General features: G+C 45.6%; 1 protein-coding gene across 1 annotated transcript in view; it reads right to left on the bottom strand.

The window, feature by feature from the left end:
• LOC102371146 (cholesterol 7-desaturase-like) overlaps window positions 1-15,145 on the bottom strand; it is a 54,345-nt gene that overhangs the window by 11,940 nt on the left and 27,260 nt on the right. Inside the window, exon 3 of the mRNA XM_025210448.1 lies at window positions 4,989-5,177. Coding sequence (XP_025066233.1) covers window positions 4,989-5,177 — 189 coding nt within the window. The remainder of the gene's footprint in view (window positions 1-4,988; window positions 5,178-15,145) is intronic.

The raw sequence follows: 15,145 nt of genomic DNA, 5'->3' as shown, positions 1-15,145 counted from the left end.
GAAAGATGTTAACTCAGATCAGAAGTTTCAGCTCTGACACTTGTATCCTAGCTCTTCCAGTCCTGAGCTACAGTGGTAGGAACCATGCCCTAATAGAGGATATTGATGCTGCACAGCTTTCCTTGTGGGATGGGTTTTTTCTCTCATTCTTTCACTTAAGTCATAGGCGAAACCAGACCAGGGATGGATTTTAAAAAATAGATTTCTCATTTAAAATCAGTTTAATTTAAATGGAATAATTTTATTTACATCCCTTTCTTTTTAATACTTATACTTTTAGTACCATTAAATTATACTTATAATTTAAGGACCATCACTATGGAGTACTGCATAAGTCTTTTAAAGGGATAAACCTAATATTGTTGGTTGAAATTGAATTAGTCACTCAGATATAGCCTGTTTTCATGGTCCCTAATGCAGTGAGTGATTTATATCTAAAGTATGGAATTAATTCTATAGTATCTGCTAACAGATGAGTTACAAAACTCTGCTCTAAAACGTGACAAGGACATTTATTGTCAGGCCCCTGGCAGATATTCAGTTAAAGGCACCCTGAGATCTGATGCACGATCCCAAAGATCATGCTTCCAGCTAGGCTATATGTGCTCAGCAGGAGGAACAATTGTGGGATCAGGGATCAGATCCCCACTGTGCCATGTTGCTGGTGCAGGGGGAGCCCAGGATCATGACCCCTAGGCTCTCACTGCATCAGCAAAGGAAGCCAGTCAGCTGCCTGCCACTCCCAGCCTTGGAGGCTCACCAGAATCCTCGAGTCCAATTCACTGCAGAGGCAAGGAGCCCAAATCAACTGCTGCTCCCAGACTCCAGGGCATAGCAGAGCCCTTGACTCCAGCTGCGCCTTGACTCAGCTGGCAGGAGCTCCCATGTGCTCCCTAGTTTCACAGTAGGTAGGGTCGGAAGGCACCTGAGCAGATCAAGTCCGACCCCCTGCCCTGGGCAGGAAAGAATGCTGGGGTCAAACGACCCCGGCTAGGTGTCTATCTAGCCTCCTTTTGAAGACCCCCAGGGTAGGAGTGGGCACCACTTCCCTTGGAAGTTGGTTCCAGATCCTAGCTACCCTGCCTGTGAGGGCTTCCTGATGTCTCACGGCCACTAGATCCCCTCTCAGCCTTCTCTTGTGGAGCCTGAACAGGTTCAGGTCCCATAGCCTCTCTTCGTAGGGCCTGCCCTGCTGCCCCCTGCCCATGCGAGTGGCCTTCCTCTGGACCCTCTCAATGCTGTCCACATCCGTCCTGAAGAGCAGTGCCCAGAACTGGATGCAGTACTCCAACTGCGGCCTGACCAATGACGCATAGAGGGGGAGGATCACCTCCTTGGACCTGCTCGTGATGCATCTGTGGATGCATGACAAGGTGCAGTTAGCCTTACTGACTGCGTCCTCACGTTGGCAGCCCATGTTCACTTTGGAATCAATAATGACTCCAAGGTTCTTTTCTACCTCTGTGCTGACGAGAAGGGAGTTCCCCAGCCTGTAGGTCTGCTGCTGGTTCTTCCTCCCTAGGTTCAGCACCTTGCACTTGTCAGTATTGAATCCCATCCTATTCTCATCCACCCACCCCGGTAACCTGTCCAGATCTAGTTGTAGCCTGTCCTTTCCTTCTATCATGCCCCCCTCTCCCCACATCTTAGTGTCATCTGTGAATTTGAACAAGGTGCTTTTCACCCCCTCGTCCAAGTCGTTGATGAAGATGTTGAACAGTGCAGGCCCAAGGACTAAGCCCTGGGTGACCCCACTGTCCACATCCCTCCAGGTCGAAAATGACCCGTCCACCACCACTCTCTGGGTGTGGCCCTTTAGCCAATTTGCGACCCATCTGACTGTGTAGGCATCAACACCACAGTCGCTTAATTTTTTAATGAGAATAGGGTAAGAGACAGTGTCAAAGGCCTTCCTAAAGTCCAGAAAGACTCTGTCCACCGCGACACCTGCATCTAAGGATTTTGTGACCTGGTCGTAGAAGGCCACTGGGTTGGTCTGACAGGACCTGCCTCTAATGAACCCATGCTGGTTGCCCCTAAGCATAATCTCCCCTGCTGGCCCCTTGCAGATGTGATCCTGGATAATTCTCTCAAAGAGTGTCCCCAGGACTGAGGTAAGACTAACAAACCTATAGTTTCCTGGGTCCTTCTTCCTCCCTTTTTTGAAAATGGAGACCAGATTGGCCCTTTTCCAGTCCTCTGGCACCTGGCCAGAGCACCACAAATGCTCTTAAAGCCGTGCTAGGGGTCCCACAATGACCCCTGCCAATTCCCTCAGCACCCTGGGGTGGAGATCATCTGGACCTGCTGATTTAAACACGTCCAGCCCGACCAGAAGTTCCCTAACTAGGTCCACTCTGACCCTAGGCCTAGCGGTGCCTCTCCTGAGTCCATCCAGAATCCCGGTGTGGGGGATGTCCCGGTCTGTGCTCAGAAAAATGGAGGCAAAGAATTTGTTAAAGAGGTTAGCTTTGTCGTCTGGTGCAACCACCAGACTGCCATGTGTGTCCTGCTCTTGAGGCTGGGAGCTCCAATCTGCTGATGCCTGGCTACACATGCCATTTAAGGTGCAATGCAAACCAGCCACAAGATTATACATATTTTGTGTAAAAAAAATCATTAAATATTTTGTGTAATAACTCTGTGGCTTATTACTTGTTTTACTGTGCCATTAACTGCATTAACATGTGGCTAGGTAACTCCTTAACACAATTACCTGGTTAATCTCTGCCAGAGGCCTCAGAATAAAGTCATAGATGGCAGGGTGGATTTGGTTGGGAAGCCACAAATTAATCATTGTTTTGTACAAAAAGTACATTCTTTGTTTGCCAAAACCTTAATGCATATTATTCACAACTCAAAGGTAAATGTAGATTTCATTTTTAGAAGGTAAACACTATACATTTTCAAGCAGTGATTTATTTTGATAATTTTTCAGATTAATTTTGCAGTACATAAGCAAACTAAATTATGATTTTGTTATTTTATTTACCAAAGCTAATTGAAGCAGATATTTGTAAAGTCAGTGGGAGGTGAGCTATCTTCAATTCACTAGAATAATCATAGATATTTAGGGGATATTTTTGCCACACTGTATTAGGAGGACATCGAATGAGCGCTGCAGCCATTTGTTGTTAGCTTGGGGCTTTCTTCACTTTCTTCTAGATTTCTTCTCATCTTTGATTTCTTCTCTCTTTTACAGCCTGGCAAACCTGCTGCAATGATAGGCTTTTCCTTCTACCATACCATTCCCTCACTAGATCTCAAATCAGTGGAGAGGCTCTACTCAGAAACTTATTCCTTAAGACTTCTGGAACATTCTGCTTAAAAATGTTTCTGTTTTGTTTCTACTTCCCCTCCCTTCTTGCATTTATCTCCAGACTCCTCTTCCTTGCCCAGATCTACTCCACCCCCAACAATCCTCTATTCATTTAACTTCTTGAAACGTTGCACTTTTAGAGAGAAGTAAGGGCTTGATTCTGTATATACAAACATGCAGAGAGATGATAGGGCTGATTGGTAGGTAATCAGGTCTGTTCTTTTTCATCTCCATATACTGCTGTTAATAAGGGTGTGATCTCTGAAGACACAAATCCACATTTCAAGAAATGAAACTAAGCATCACAGAGATGCTTAATGGGATCTTCTAGACGGATCACTGAGTCCCATTGGGAAGAGTGGTTTTCTTTAATCTTTACTAATCTATAGAGAAGTCTCTGGGAACCCCATAAGATTGGTCCACCAATATAGTCCATGGCCTGTTGTGACCTATATATAAAACTTTTCTTAAAAGGGTACATGAATATCCTGTCTCAAATAGTATATAATTAAAATAATTATAATTAGATTAATCTATTCTATGATATATTTGAGCTTTAACATGTCTTAAATTTAAACTATCTTTATATAGGTTTTTTGCTTTTTTTAAAAAGCATCTTAAAAAAAAATGATTACATACAAAAAAATTATTTTTTTTTTCAATTGTTGATTTTTATCCACCCTAATAGATGGTCATCTAAGGAAAAATCTCTAGAAATCAACCTGGCAATAAGAGAAAAAGGAAAATGTTTAAGTCAAGTCAATAATTCAAAGGGACAGACAGTAGGGCTGTGCGAATCTTCGGTCCCCGATTCGATTCAGTGGAGTTTCAGCCCAGTTCAGTGGCCAAATCTCCAAATCAGAATCAAATCAGAGGACCTTTTAATCTTCCCAAATCAAATCGGAACTCTACAAATCGATTCGGAGAGATTTGAAGATTTGGACGTAGACACAGCTTTAAGTGTTTTTTCTACATACCTCTAAGTAGCAGGTGGCTCACAAAAGCTGCAATTCTGGGGTGCATGCAGTGTCCCACAGAAGTGTGGCCAAATCTCCAAATCAGAATCAAATCAGAGGACCTTTTAATCTTCCCAAATCAAATCGGAACTCTACAAATCGATTCGGAGAGATTTGAAGATTTGGACGTAGACACAGCTTTAAGTGTTTTTTCTACATACCTCTAAGTAGCAGGTGGCTCACAAAAGCTGCAATTCTGGGGTGCATGCAGTGTCCCACAGAAGTACAGGGGGCTCCCCAATGCACTCAGCAGCAGACCCAGAAGTGGACCAGAAGCACTTCTAGAACCCGGAAGTGGACTGGAAGTACTTCAGGTCTACTTCTGGGTTCGCCGCTGAGCACGTGGAAGACTGGTACCTTGAGTTATCTAAAAAAAACACTTAAAAGCTGTGTCTATGTCCGAATCGCTGATTCTCTGAATCAGCATTGAATCTTCAGATTCAGATTTGGCTGAATTCAATCAGGGACAGTGATCTGAATCAACTAATCAAATCACTGTCCCTGATTCGTGCCAAATCCGAACCCAAATCAAATAGGGCCCACTTCACACACCCCTGACAGACAGGGCAATGGTTCCGTTTCCATAGGAAAATGTGTTCTCCATCAGGATACTGTTATTTCCACAAATTCTTACTGCAGAGTTAGGGAGTCACCTTTTTCAGCATATGGGATTGTAATGCACTTTCCATCTTCACCTCGAAACTGCCATCCATGAAATGGGCATTCAATGCAGTTCCCTACAACGTGGCCCCCAACAGCAAGGTTAGCCCCAAGGTGTGGGCAATAGGCATCTACCACATATGCTCGTCCATCCAGAGCACGGAACACAGCAAGCTGTTCCCCTGCACATCAAAATGAAAGTACAAGGTTAAGCTGTCCACCAAAACAACAGTCTTACTTTAAGGGCTTGATCAACACATGATGACATACCCCTTTTGCTACTTTCAGAAAGTGGGACTTGGAGAACATGAACTACGCTGTGAAGCAAAGTGAGTTTTCCATTCAAACAGTTCCCATTCCAGTTTTCTTGGATTCCCTCAGCAAAGGTTACCTTGTTAGGCAGAATTGCTAACAAGTGGTCAATACAGGTGAACTAAGCTTTTATTTCTCTGTCAAACTAGTCCTTCAAGGAGTTGTAAAAAGACTATAGATGAATGTGGACTGATTCTATAATGGCGAGTTGTTTTAAAGTGTTTTTTTTTACTCTTACATATGTTAACAACTTAAGTACCTGGGAAACACAGAAGCATCCTAGGTACTAAATGCAGTGTTATGGAAGCTATTTGAGCGTATTGATCTATAGCAGCTTCCCAGCCTACAGTTACCCAGAAAATTAGAATCACTTTCCTGTCCATGTTACTAGAGGTATCATTTGCAGGATATAATTCTGAGCACTATATTGCAGAGGTTCAGTGATCCTTTCCCTAATTTTAATTTCATTTTAGATAGTTTACAGCAGACCTGCATAATCTCAGGAGTTCTGAAAGCAGTAATACTGACAGCTGACGAGAGCGTAAGGCTGACACCAATTATGAGACGCACAGATGTTCCACACAAGCAAGCCTAAATGGAATGAATTCCTCAGAAATAGTGTTCATCCAGGCCATCACACTTAGCGGCTCCACTTACATTGCTCTTGAGTATGTGCAAGAGCCTGAGATGCTTAAGAAACTCTACAGTCCACAGTGGAGACACAGACGATGTCAAGTGCCAAATGCAGTTGGCTCTGCTGGCTCACAGCCAGTTTGAATCACTTTTTGGAAATTAGGCCACTAAACTCTGCCTGTGCCTGGTTTAGGCACTAAGGGAACCAATTCGAATCAGGCCCAAAGGCCCAGATTGTGTTGGTAAATTAGACATCTAAGTCAAAGATAGTGTCCAAATATCTTTTAAATCTGATCCAATATGACTTCATGCAGAACCTCAGGGGCTATCTGGATATCACTGCATTCGGCTGCAGAGATGCACTGCAGTGGCAGAAGTGAATAACTGATTACAAATGGTTACCCAGAGAGGTTGTGGAATCTCCATCCTTAGGTTTTTAAGACCTGGGTAGACAGAGCTTTGGATTGGACGATATAATTGGGGATGGTCCTGCTTTGAGCAGGGGGTTGAACTAGATGATCTCCTAAGGTCCCTTCCAACCCTAATTTTCTATGATTCTATGAAATGGAGGCCTCCTTTTCTCTTCTATAAGGAAAAGGCACTTCTATATGGAAGCACCAGTGGGATTAGTCTGAATATGCTGTTTGGCCACAAGATGGCACCAAACTGCAGCCAGATGAATCCAGCTAGTATGCAGCTGGTGCATACTTTTAAGGCGCTGACCCACATGCACAGCCCTTTCCCCCCACCCCCACCCCCACTCTAACTCATGGCGCTTTATGTAATGCACCATGAGTTAGAGTGCCCCCCAAACCAACAGGTGTTTGCCTGTTGGGTGGGGAGGGGTGGGGTGGGGGTGGAAAATAAATAAATAAATAAAATCAAGCTCTGCTTTAAAGCCAAATCAAGCCCAAGAAGCCTGCCTGCAGCTTCTCTCCCCTAGACCTGCCCTGCTACCCTCCCAGCTCCAGTGCTGTTTGGAGGAAGGGAGGGGGAGCAAGCTGTGGCCTGGGTTTTCCCCGGCCTGAGTTGAAGAGGGACTTTGGGGGGCCACAAGGTGGGGGGCTCCAATCCACCTGCCCCCTTTGAGCTCAGGCTGGGCAAACCCCAGCCCTCAGCTCGCTCCCCAGCCCCCTCCCTTCCAGCAGACAGCCCTGGGGTGGGGCTGGGCTACATCAGCCCAGCCCCAATTGGGCAAGGGATTGATCCTAGGGAACAGAAGTTCTCTAAGGTGCTCCGAAGTGGAGCACCTTCATCCGATTCCTCATTTGATGAAGGTTAATTTGTTGCACAATCAGCCACCTTTAAAGCACTCTGAAGCCATGCATGTGTGTCGCAGCACAACTGTAGAGCACTTTAAGGGAGCTGATCACATGTCAAATGTAACTTCTGTCTGCACCCCTAGTGTAAATACCTTCTGGTCCGAATGGGTAGAAAGAGATGGAATTTTCTGGAAAGGTTAAAGCAGAGGTGTTTATTGAGTGCTATGGATGAGTCAGTGAAGCACTACAAAGATATTCAGCAATTAATGATGTGGTCTCATTCAACTTCTTCAGTAGTTTTCCTGTTCCCCTAGAGCACCATTTCAGTCTAATGGCCTGGGCACATATTTTAACCCTGGTGTGACTTACACTGGTTTTATACACCGATATAAGCCATATCAGTCTCCAGAGTGGACTGACAATCATCTTCCCTCAGGGAGCTGCTGCACCACTGTGGGTAGGTACAGATATCTGGGAAGGTTAGATTGAGTAAAAAATGGCCACCCAATCTAAGGTAAGTTGGGATGGGGAAGGCAGAGGAGGGGTTGGGAGGATTGAAGGGAGGGGCAAACATACTCTGCGGAGGAGGAAATCAGGGGAACCAGGGAGCAAGCAAGGTCCACATGGGGTTGTCAGAATCAGGGGGGCTCACAGGGTCCATGGGGGAATGGGGGCCCTCCTCCCATCCCCAGGGAATGAGATTTTTTAGCTCCTCAAACCACCACCCCCATCTCACTTTCCCCTTTCCCCACCCCAATGTACTTCCTAGCTCCCAGTGTTGACTTGCATGATGGGGTTTGGTGGGCTCCGGGGCATGGGGTGATGCCTGCAATGGGGGCAGGGGGTGCTGCAGGGGGTTCCATAAGCCAGGAGAGGTTTTCTGTCTAGAGGTGGGACAAGAGGCCAAGGGCTAAAAATAGCCCAGTGCTAGGGGGGCAGGTATAGAAAGTGAAGCCCCTGGGGCCTGCAGCTGGGCTTTCCCAGCCCTGGGTTTGCTCTAGAAACTGTACAGAAGTTCAGTTAGATCAGTCTCGCCAGGACCAATCTAAGTTAGACTACCTTGTAGGTACACTTAACTTAGATCAGGTCAGCCATTTTTAGATCAATCTAACTGTCCTAAACTTCTGTACAGTTCACACTTAGATCCACCTAACTAGAGATCTAAGCATAAGGTCCGCACCTGGGTGAGCCAAGTTAGAGTGGATGTCATTTTCAATGCAATCTAACCTCCCCAAATGTCTGTACATACCCTATGTGGCAGAGAAGCTAGTAATACCTTATTTGCCTTGGGCAAACTTACACAAGGATATTGTTACCCTTAATATTTCCTATGCTAACTCTACACCCTATATAGTAACTTGCACCAGTGTAAAACTAGATGGCATGTGTCTGCTCTTTGTTTAGGCGGTAAGGACAAATTATCCTGGTGTGAAGTATCAGTGACCAGACTCTAAGCCTAATATTAGGGCTGTGTGAAGATTCAGGTGGTGATTCAATTCAGAGGAGATTCGGCCCAATTCAGTGGCCAAATCTCCAAATCTGAATCAAATGGGGGGGACCAATAAAAAGGTCTGAATCGATTCGAAGCTCTCTGAATCTTCGGAAAAGATTTGGAGAGGTTCGGTGATTCAGGCACTGCCCACCCGCTGCAGCAGGGAGCTGGAGCCAGACTCAGAGCTGGTAAGTAGGGAGTGGTGGGGTGGGGCTGGAGGAGGGGGCAACAGAGATTTTTTGGGCCATAATCAGCTGATACGGATCCAATCGCCGATATGCAGCCTGGCAGCATGGAGAGCAGCATCCAGCTGGTAAATCTGTTGTGGGGGAAGGGGTGGGGGGGCAGATTGAGGCTCCCACAGTGAGAGAGGGAGTGGGGCTAGGGCAGGCGCTACCCAGCCAGGGTGTTTTCCATGCCAGTAATACATTTTGTGGGTGGTGGCAGCACTGGGAAGGGGCTGGAGGGGGTGGGGGGGCTGCAGCCACCCCAAGATTTGCTGTAGGCCCCCTCCCAGTGCCACCGCCAACCAACCCAAGTGCAGCCTGGCCCAAACCCCCTACCAGGAAGAGCCCAGCACAGCCTCCAGCCCTGGCCCCAGCAGCAGCCCGCCCTCACCCTGCACACAGATCCGGAGGCCCATACCCCACCATGCCCTCCTGGGGTGCATGTAGTGGTGGGAGCTGCCCCCTGGATGAGCTGCTCGCAGCTCTGTCCCGCACTCTGCCTCAGCTGTGCAGTGCCTGCCCCTGCTCCAGCCCTAATCCCTCCCTCACTGCGTGGGCCTCGATCTATCCCCCCCCCATGTCCCTTCCCTCACAACAGACTTGCCAGCCAGATCCAGCTGCTCTCCGCACTGCCAAGCTACAGTCCTGGCTGCCTGCATGCACGGGGCCACTTATCAGCTACGTTATTGGACACATCAGCCAAAGAAAGCAGATTGCTGATACTGTCAATTTTCCTTATACCGGTGCCAATCTGATATGGACCAATGTATTGATGCACCCCATTTTATTTCTATTTTGTATTTTCTGTGATATTTTAGCACATCACTGAACATCCAGAATAGCTCTTAACATTGTAAAGGATAGTACCTGTTTAGCCTGAAAGACATGCATATTTCAAGAGTTATGAAATATTAGATATTTGCAAGGAGTATAGTACTGTATGAAAGAGAACAGTTCCGCAAACAAATCTCTACTCCTTATGAAACTAATTTCTGTAGAAAAAGTGTTTTTTTCCACTGGTTATGCATTCTCTATATTACATACCCAATACAGAATATTACACTGAAGTACTGCATGCAGAAGTCATCATCAAAATGATAGGTTGTGGTACAGTGGCCATCCACAAGATCAAAATACAGCTACAGCATCTCAAGTACATCAGGTAACCACATTGTTTGAGGAATACGTTGTGAATAATCACAATCAGGTAAACAGTTTCAGATATACTTTGTTAATAATTACTCTACAATTCGAAAAAGTATTGTGGTCTGATTATTAAAAACTATTCTGATAATGGCAAAGTTTAATTTCATAAATCATCCAATGTTGTTTAGCAGTCTATTCTAACGTATGCATTTCCCCGTTCTTCATATTGCAGTTTATAATACCTTTTAGCTAATAAATTAAAAGGGATTTGACTGTAAAATAAATACAAATAGACTTTTATACTTATTGTCTAATCACTTGGCTTTTAAAAGATTCTGACAACAGAAATATTTAGCTCTAGAAAATGGGTGTATTGCATGTAGTAATTAGTGCTCCATGATTAATACAAAGAAAATATGCATATGCTGAATGAGTCATCCTTCCCTCTCCCTATCCCGTCTCCAGCTGTGCATTAAAACTTAGTGAAAAGAATAATTACATTGTATACAGCAAAGCAGAATATGGGTGCCATGGTGATGATGATGGACACAAAGACTGAGACAGAAACTAACTTCTGGATATTGCTCTGACAGTAAAAGGTGTTAATCCTTGCTCATTAATTCATTATCTTCACTAGCTACTATGTTATGCAATCAGTCATGATTCACTCTGGGACCAGCTCAATACACAGTAGTTAATGAGCAAGGATTAACACCTACTAAACCACAGACTAAGGAGAGGAAAGAATCAATACAGAGCCGGAAACTGCTTCTGCCCCAAGACAGAGACAGTCAGTTGCTTAAGTACCCATGTCACAAGTTTTGCTTGTCAGCAGCTTAGGGGTGCCAGGCCCCAGAGCCCCTCTGCGCCTATCTCCTTGACAGCTGGCAGGCTTTGTGGCCTCTGCAGGGGCTACCATCCCTGCAGTTTTCACGCCCCCCCCCCCAGTGCCTTAACACACACACACACACACACACACACACACACACACACACAGTGTCACCTATGTCATGAGTTTTGCTTTCAGGACTTTGAGATGCAATTTCCCAGAAACCCCTGCACTATCACCTTGTATCTTGGCACGTGTCATGCTCTGAGCAGAGGCTACCATCCCTGCAAGTTTCATCTGAATCATCCAAAAGACAAAGTTATAGCTATTTCATTGATTCCCCATTATACTGTATGGCTGAATCACCAAATCGGCTCCAAATCAGCTCCGAATCTTCCGAAGCAATTTGGTCGAATTGAATCAGAAAAAATTATTCGGATCTCCGAATCAAATCTCTGGCATCTGAATCGGTCAAATCTGAATCCGAATCAAATAGTTCTCTAGTCGCACAGGCCTACTGGTGGGACTCCACCTATGACTAGTCTGTAGGTATAGAAGGCTGTACCTCGTACAGGAGAGACCATGTTGGGAAGAGGGGTGGGGGTGTAAGCGTTATGTCAAGAAGCACTACACTTCCCTTCAAACCGAGTTCACTAATCAAGAAGGGAGTCTTGCAAACCTCTGGGTTAAAATATGGGGAGAGCATGGGGAAGGGGATATCATTGTAGGAGTCTATTATAGACCTCCCAACCAAGAAGAAGAACTGGATCATAAATTCAGTAGGGAACTGGCTAAGGCCACATGCTCCTGATACACGATTGTCATGGGGGACTTCAACCTCCCCGACATCTTGTGGGAAGAGCACACTGACAAATCTGACCAGTTGCATAGCTTTCTCACTTGCATTGATGACCTTTACCTAACGGAAGAGGTCTATGAGCCGACTAGGGGAGAGGCACTGCTGGATCTGGTTCTGGCCAAAGGGGATGATCTGGTGAGCGATCTGAGGATCAAGGAGAAGCTTGTTGACAGTGACCATGAACTGATCACTTTCTCTATCCAACAAAGGATGGGCAAATCCCTCAGTAAAATAGAAATCCTCAACTTTGGGAAGGCTGACTTTCACAAACTCAGGAGACTGGTCAGTCAGGCACTAAGTGACCATGGCTCCTTAGAAAGGGGAATCCACAAGGAATGGTTATTTCTTAGGAATGCAATCCTAGAAGCGCAGGGGAAGTCCGTCCCATAGAAAATGCAGTCAGTGGGCAGGGAAGCCCCCTTGGCTAAACAGGGAATTTTTTGACCAGATGGAAAATGAGAATCTTCACTCAACACTAGCCCACACTTGTAGAGAGCAGTTCAGAAAAGCCAAGGCTGAAACCAAACTCAGGCTAACCACTGGAATCAAGGATAACAAAAAGTCCTTCTTCAGATATGTGGGAAGTGGGAGAAAGAACAAAGGCAACATTGGACCCCTGTGAGATCAAATGAGGCAGCTGACATCTGATGTCCAAAAAAGGCCAATTTCCTAAATGATTACTTTGCATCAGTTTTCCACCCACCCAAGGGGGTCACACACTGTCAGACAGGACACAAAACATCCAGAGAGTGGGAGATGGGCCCACAACTGATGTAGATCAAGTGAGGGAACACCTCGAGAGGCTCGACATCCGTAAGTCCGTGAGCCCAGACGGAATGCACCCAAGAGTCTTGAAGGAACTGGCAGACATCATAGCACACCCTATGGCGAAGATATTTGAAAATTCATGGTGCTTGGGTAAGGTACCAGAAGACTGGGAAAAAAACAACATGGTCCCAATATTCAAGAGCGGAAGAAAGGAAGATCCAGGGAATTATAGGCCTATCAGTCTGACGTCCATCCTGGAAAGATCTTGGAGAAAGTCAAAAGATCCATCAGCAACAGGCTAATAGAAGGCAACCCTCTGAATGCCAGCCAACATGACTTTGTTACTGGAAGATCTTGCCTGACCAGCCTCGTCTCCTTCTATGACCAGGTGACACATTGCCTAGACAAGGGAGATGAGGTTGAAGTCATATACCTGGATTTCAAGAAAGCCTTTGATTTGGTCTCCCATGATCTCCTCATGGTTAAGCTGGGGAACTGCAACCTCGACCATCTCATGGTCCAATGGCTGGGGAACTGGCTCTGGGGTCGGAGCCAAAGACGACTAGTTGATGGGAGCAAGTCAATGTGGTGCAAAGTGACCAGTGGAGTCCCTCAGGGCTCAGTACTCGGGCCAGTACTCTTCAACATCTTCATTAATGACCTGGATTCAGGCATCAGATAAGGACTGGCAAAGTTTTCAGACAGCACTAAACTCTGGGAGAAGGTGGCCACAATGGAAGACAGGCTGGGAATACAGGCTGACTTGGACATGCTTGCAAGATGGGCAGACCAAAACCTGGTGACATTCAACGTAGAGAAGTGCAGGGTGCTCCACCTTGGGAGAAAAAAACCCAGCATCATACTTATAGGCTCGACAGTGCTTCGCTCACTAGCACCACAACCGAAAGAAACTTGGGGGTCTTGATTGACCACAAGATGAACATAAGCCACCAATGCGATGCCGTGGCCAGCAGAGCAAATCAAACTCTGGCATGCATTCACCAATGCATCTTGAACAAAGCCAGGGACGTCATCCTCCTGCTTTACTTGGCCTTAGTGAGGCCAGTTTTGGCCCCCCACCTCCAGAGGGACATAGATAAGCTTGAGAAAGTCCAAAGGAGAGCCACCTATATGATCAAAGGCCAAAAGAGCAAGCCTTATGAGGAGAGGTTGAGGGACATGGGACTCTTCAGCCTGGAGAAGAGAAGGCTCAGGGGTGACTTGGTGGCAGCCTATAAGTATATAAGGGGTGTGCATCAGGATCTGGGAGAACCATTGTTCACCAGGGCCCCCCAAGGGATAACAAAGTCTAACAGCCACAAACTCCTGGAAGGCCGATTTAGACTGGACATAAGGAAAAACTTCTTTACTGTCCGAATGTCCAGGGTCTGGAACAGACTCCCCACAGAGGTGGTGCAAGCACCTACTCTGCACTCATTCAAAAGGCATTTGGATGGTTATCTTGCTATTTGATCCCTGTTGACTTCCTGCCCATGGCAGGGGGGCAGGACTCAATGATCTCACAAGGTCCCTTCCAGCCCCCAATGTCTATGACAATCTATGAAATCTATCAAAAGCCTCTCACCTAAAAATTTCCTATCATCTCAGAAAATCAGATTGTGGATACAGGAACTCTTAATATATAATTAAAATAATTAGGAAGTCATAGTTAGACAGGACAAGTAAAATGCAAGTCTGGTATGTAGAGGAAACATAATGTGGTTTGTATATGGCTTAAATAACAACGTATTACCCGATAAAGCTTTAGCAAAGTTTATAAGGCAGAAATAAAAAGAAAAGAAAGGGTTTCATGCAATGTTAGTGGGGCTCAAATGATAGCAAGGTATCCATAAGAGGGACAAGATGTGCTGTGCGCTTTGTTATGGTTCCTTAGGCTAAAAGAATGCAGATAGGGGAAGATGAGCTGCAGTAGCAAAACACCCAAGGTCTTTGGCTGAAAGAACATCACAGCTCTGTCTTTAACAAGCAGTTTCAGTCAGCTCATGGGGAGGATAATTGCAGCTGTGATTGCAGAACACAGGATTTGGGAGGGGGGTAATGACAAAAATGGAACCAATTCAAAGAGGCATAATTAGAGGGCTGGATGGGTCCTGCTCTAGGGAACCAAGATACCCCTGGAAGAGACAGAGAAATGGGAAATGGAGTAGGCGTCTTCAGTGGCTTTACCCTGGAAAGATAAAGAAAATGTCCTAATTAAAAATGAGGGTCTGCAGGCTAGTTCTGACCATTTTTTGCAATAGTGATGTAATGTAATTGATGTAAAAGCTGATGGTGTCATTAAAAACGTAAGGAGATATGAAAACGTAAGAAAGAAGGGTTCCCTGGTAAGATCACTGGATGTGGGCTGGAGCTGCCCAGAAAAAGTCTACTGTTTCCTCAGGTCTTGGACCTATTAAGAATATCTGACCAATTCTTGCAAAATTATAGTAGGTGAGCTGTGCTTGTTCCATCGTTAAGCAGACTGTGTAACTGGCATTTGTTGTAGTAGTTAGGACTGTGCCTGAAGTAGCTGTCAAAACAGTTAATTGACTTTTTATTTGTGGGGGAGGGCGAACCCTTTTAACTTAAATCGGTGGCTTGATTTATTGAATCTCAACAGCA

Source organism: Alligator sinensis, unplaced genomic scaffold, assembly GCF_000455745.1.
Source record: "Alligator sinensis unplaced genomic scaffold, ASM45574v1 scaffold610_1, whole genome shotgun sequence".
Taxonomy (NCBI): domain Eukaryota; kingdom Metazoa; phylum Chordata; order Crocodylia; family Alligatoridae; genus Alligator; species Alligator sinensis.
The sequence above is the reverse complement of the archived record's forward strand: the minus strand, read 5'-3'. Positions and strand labels throughout refer to the sequence as shown.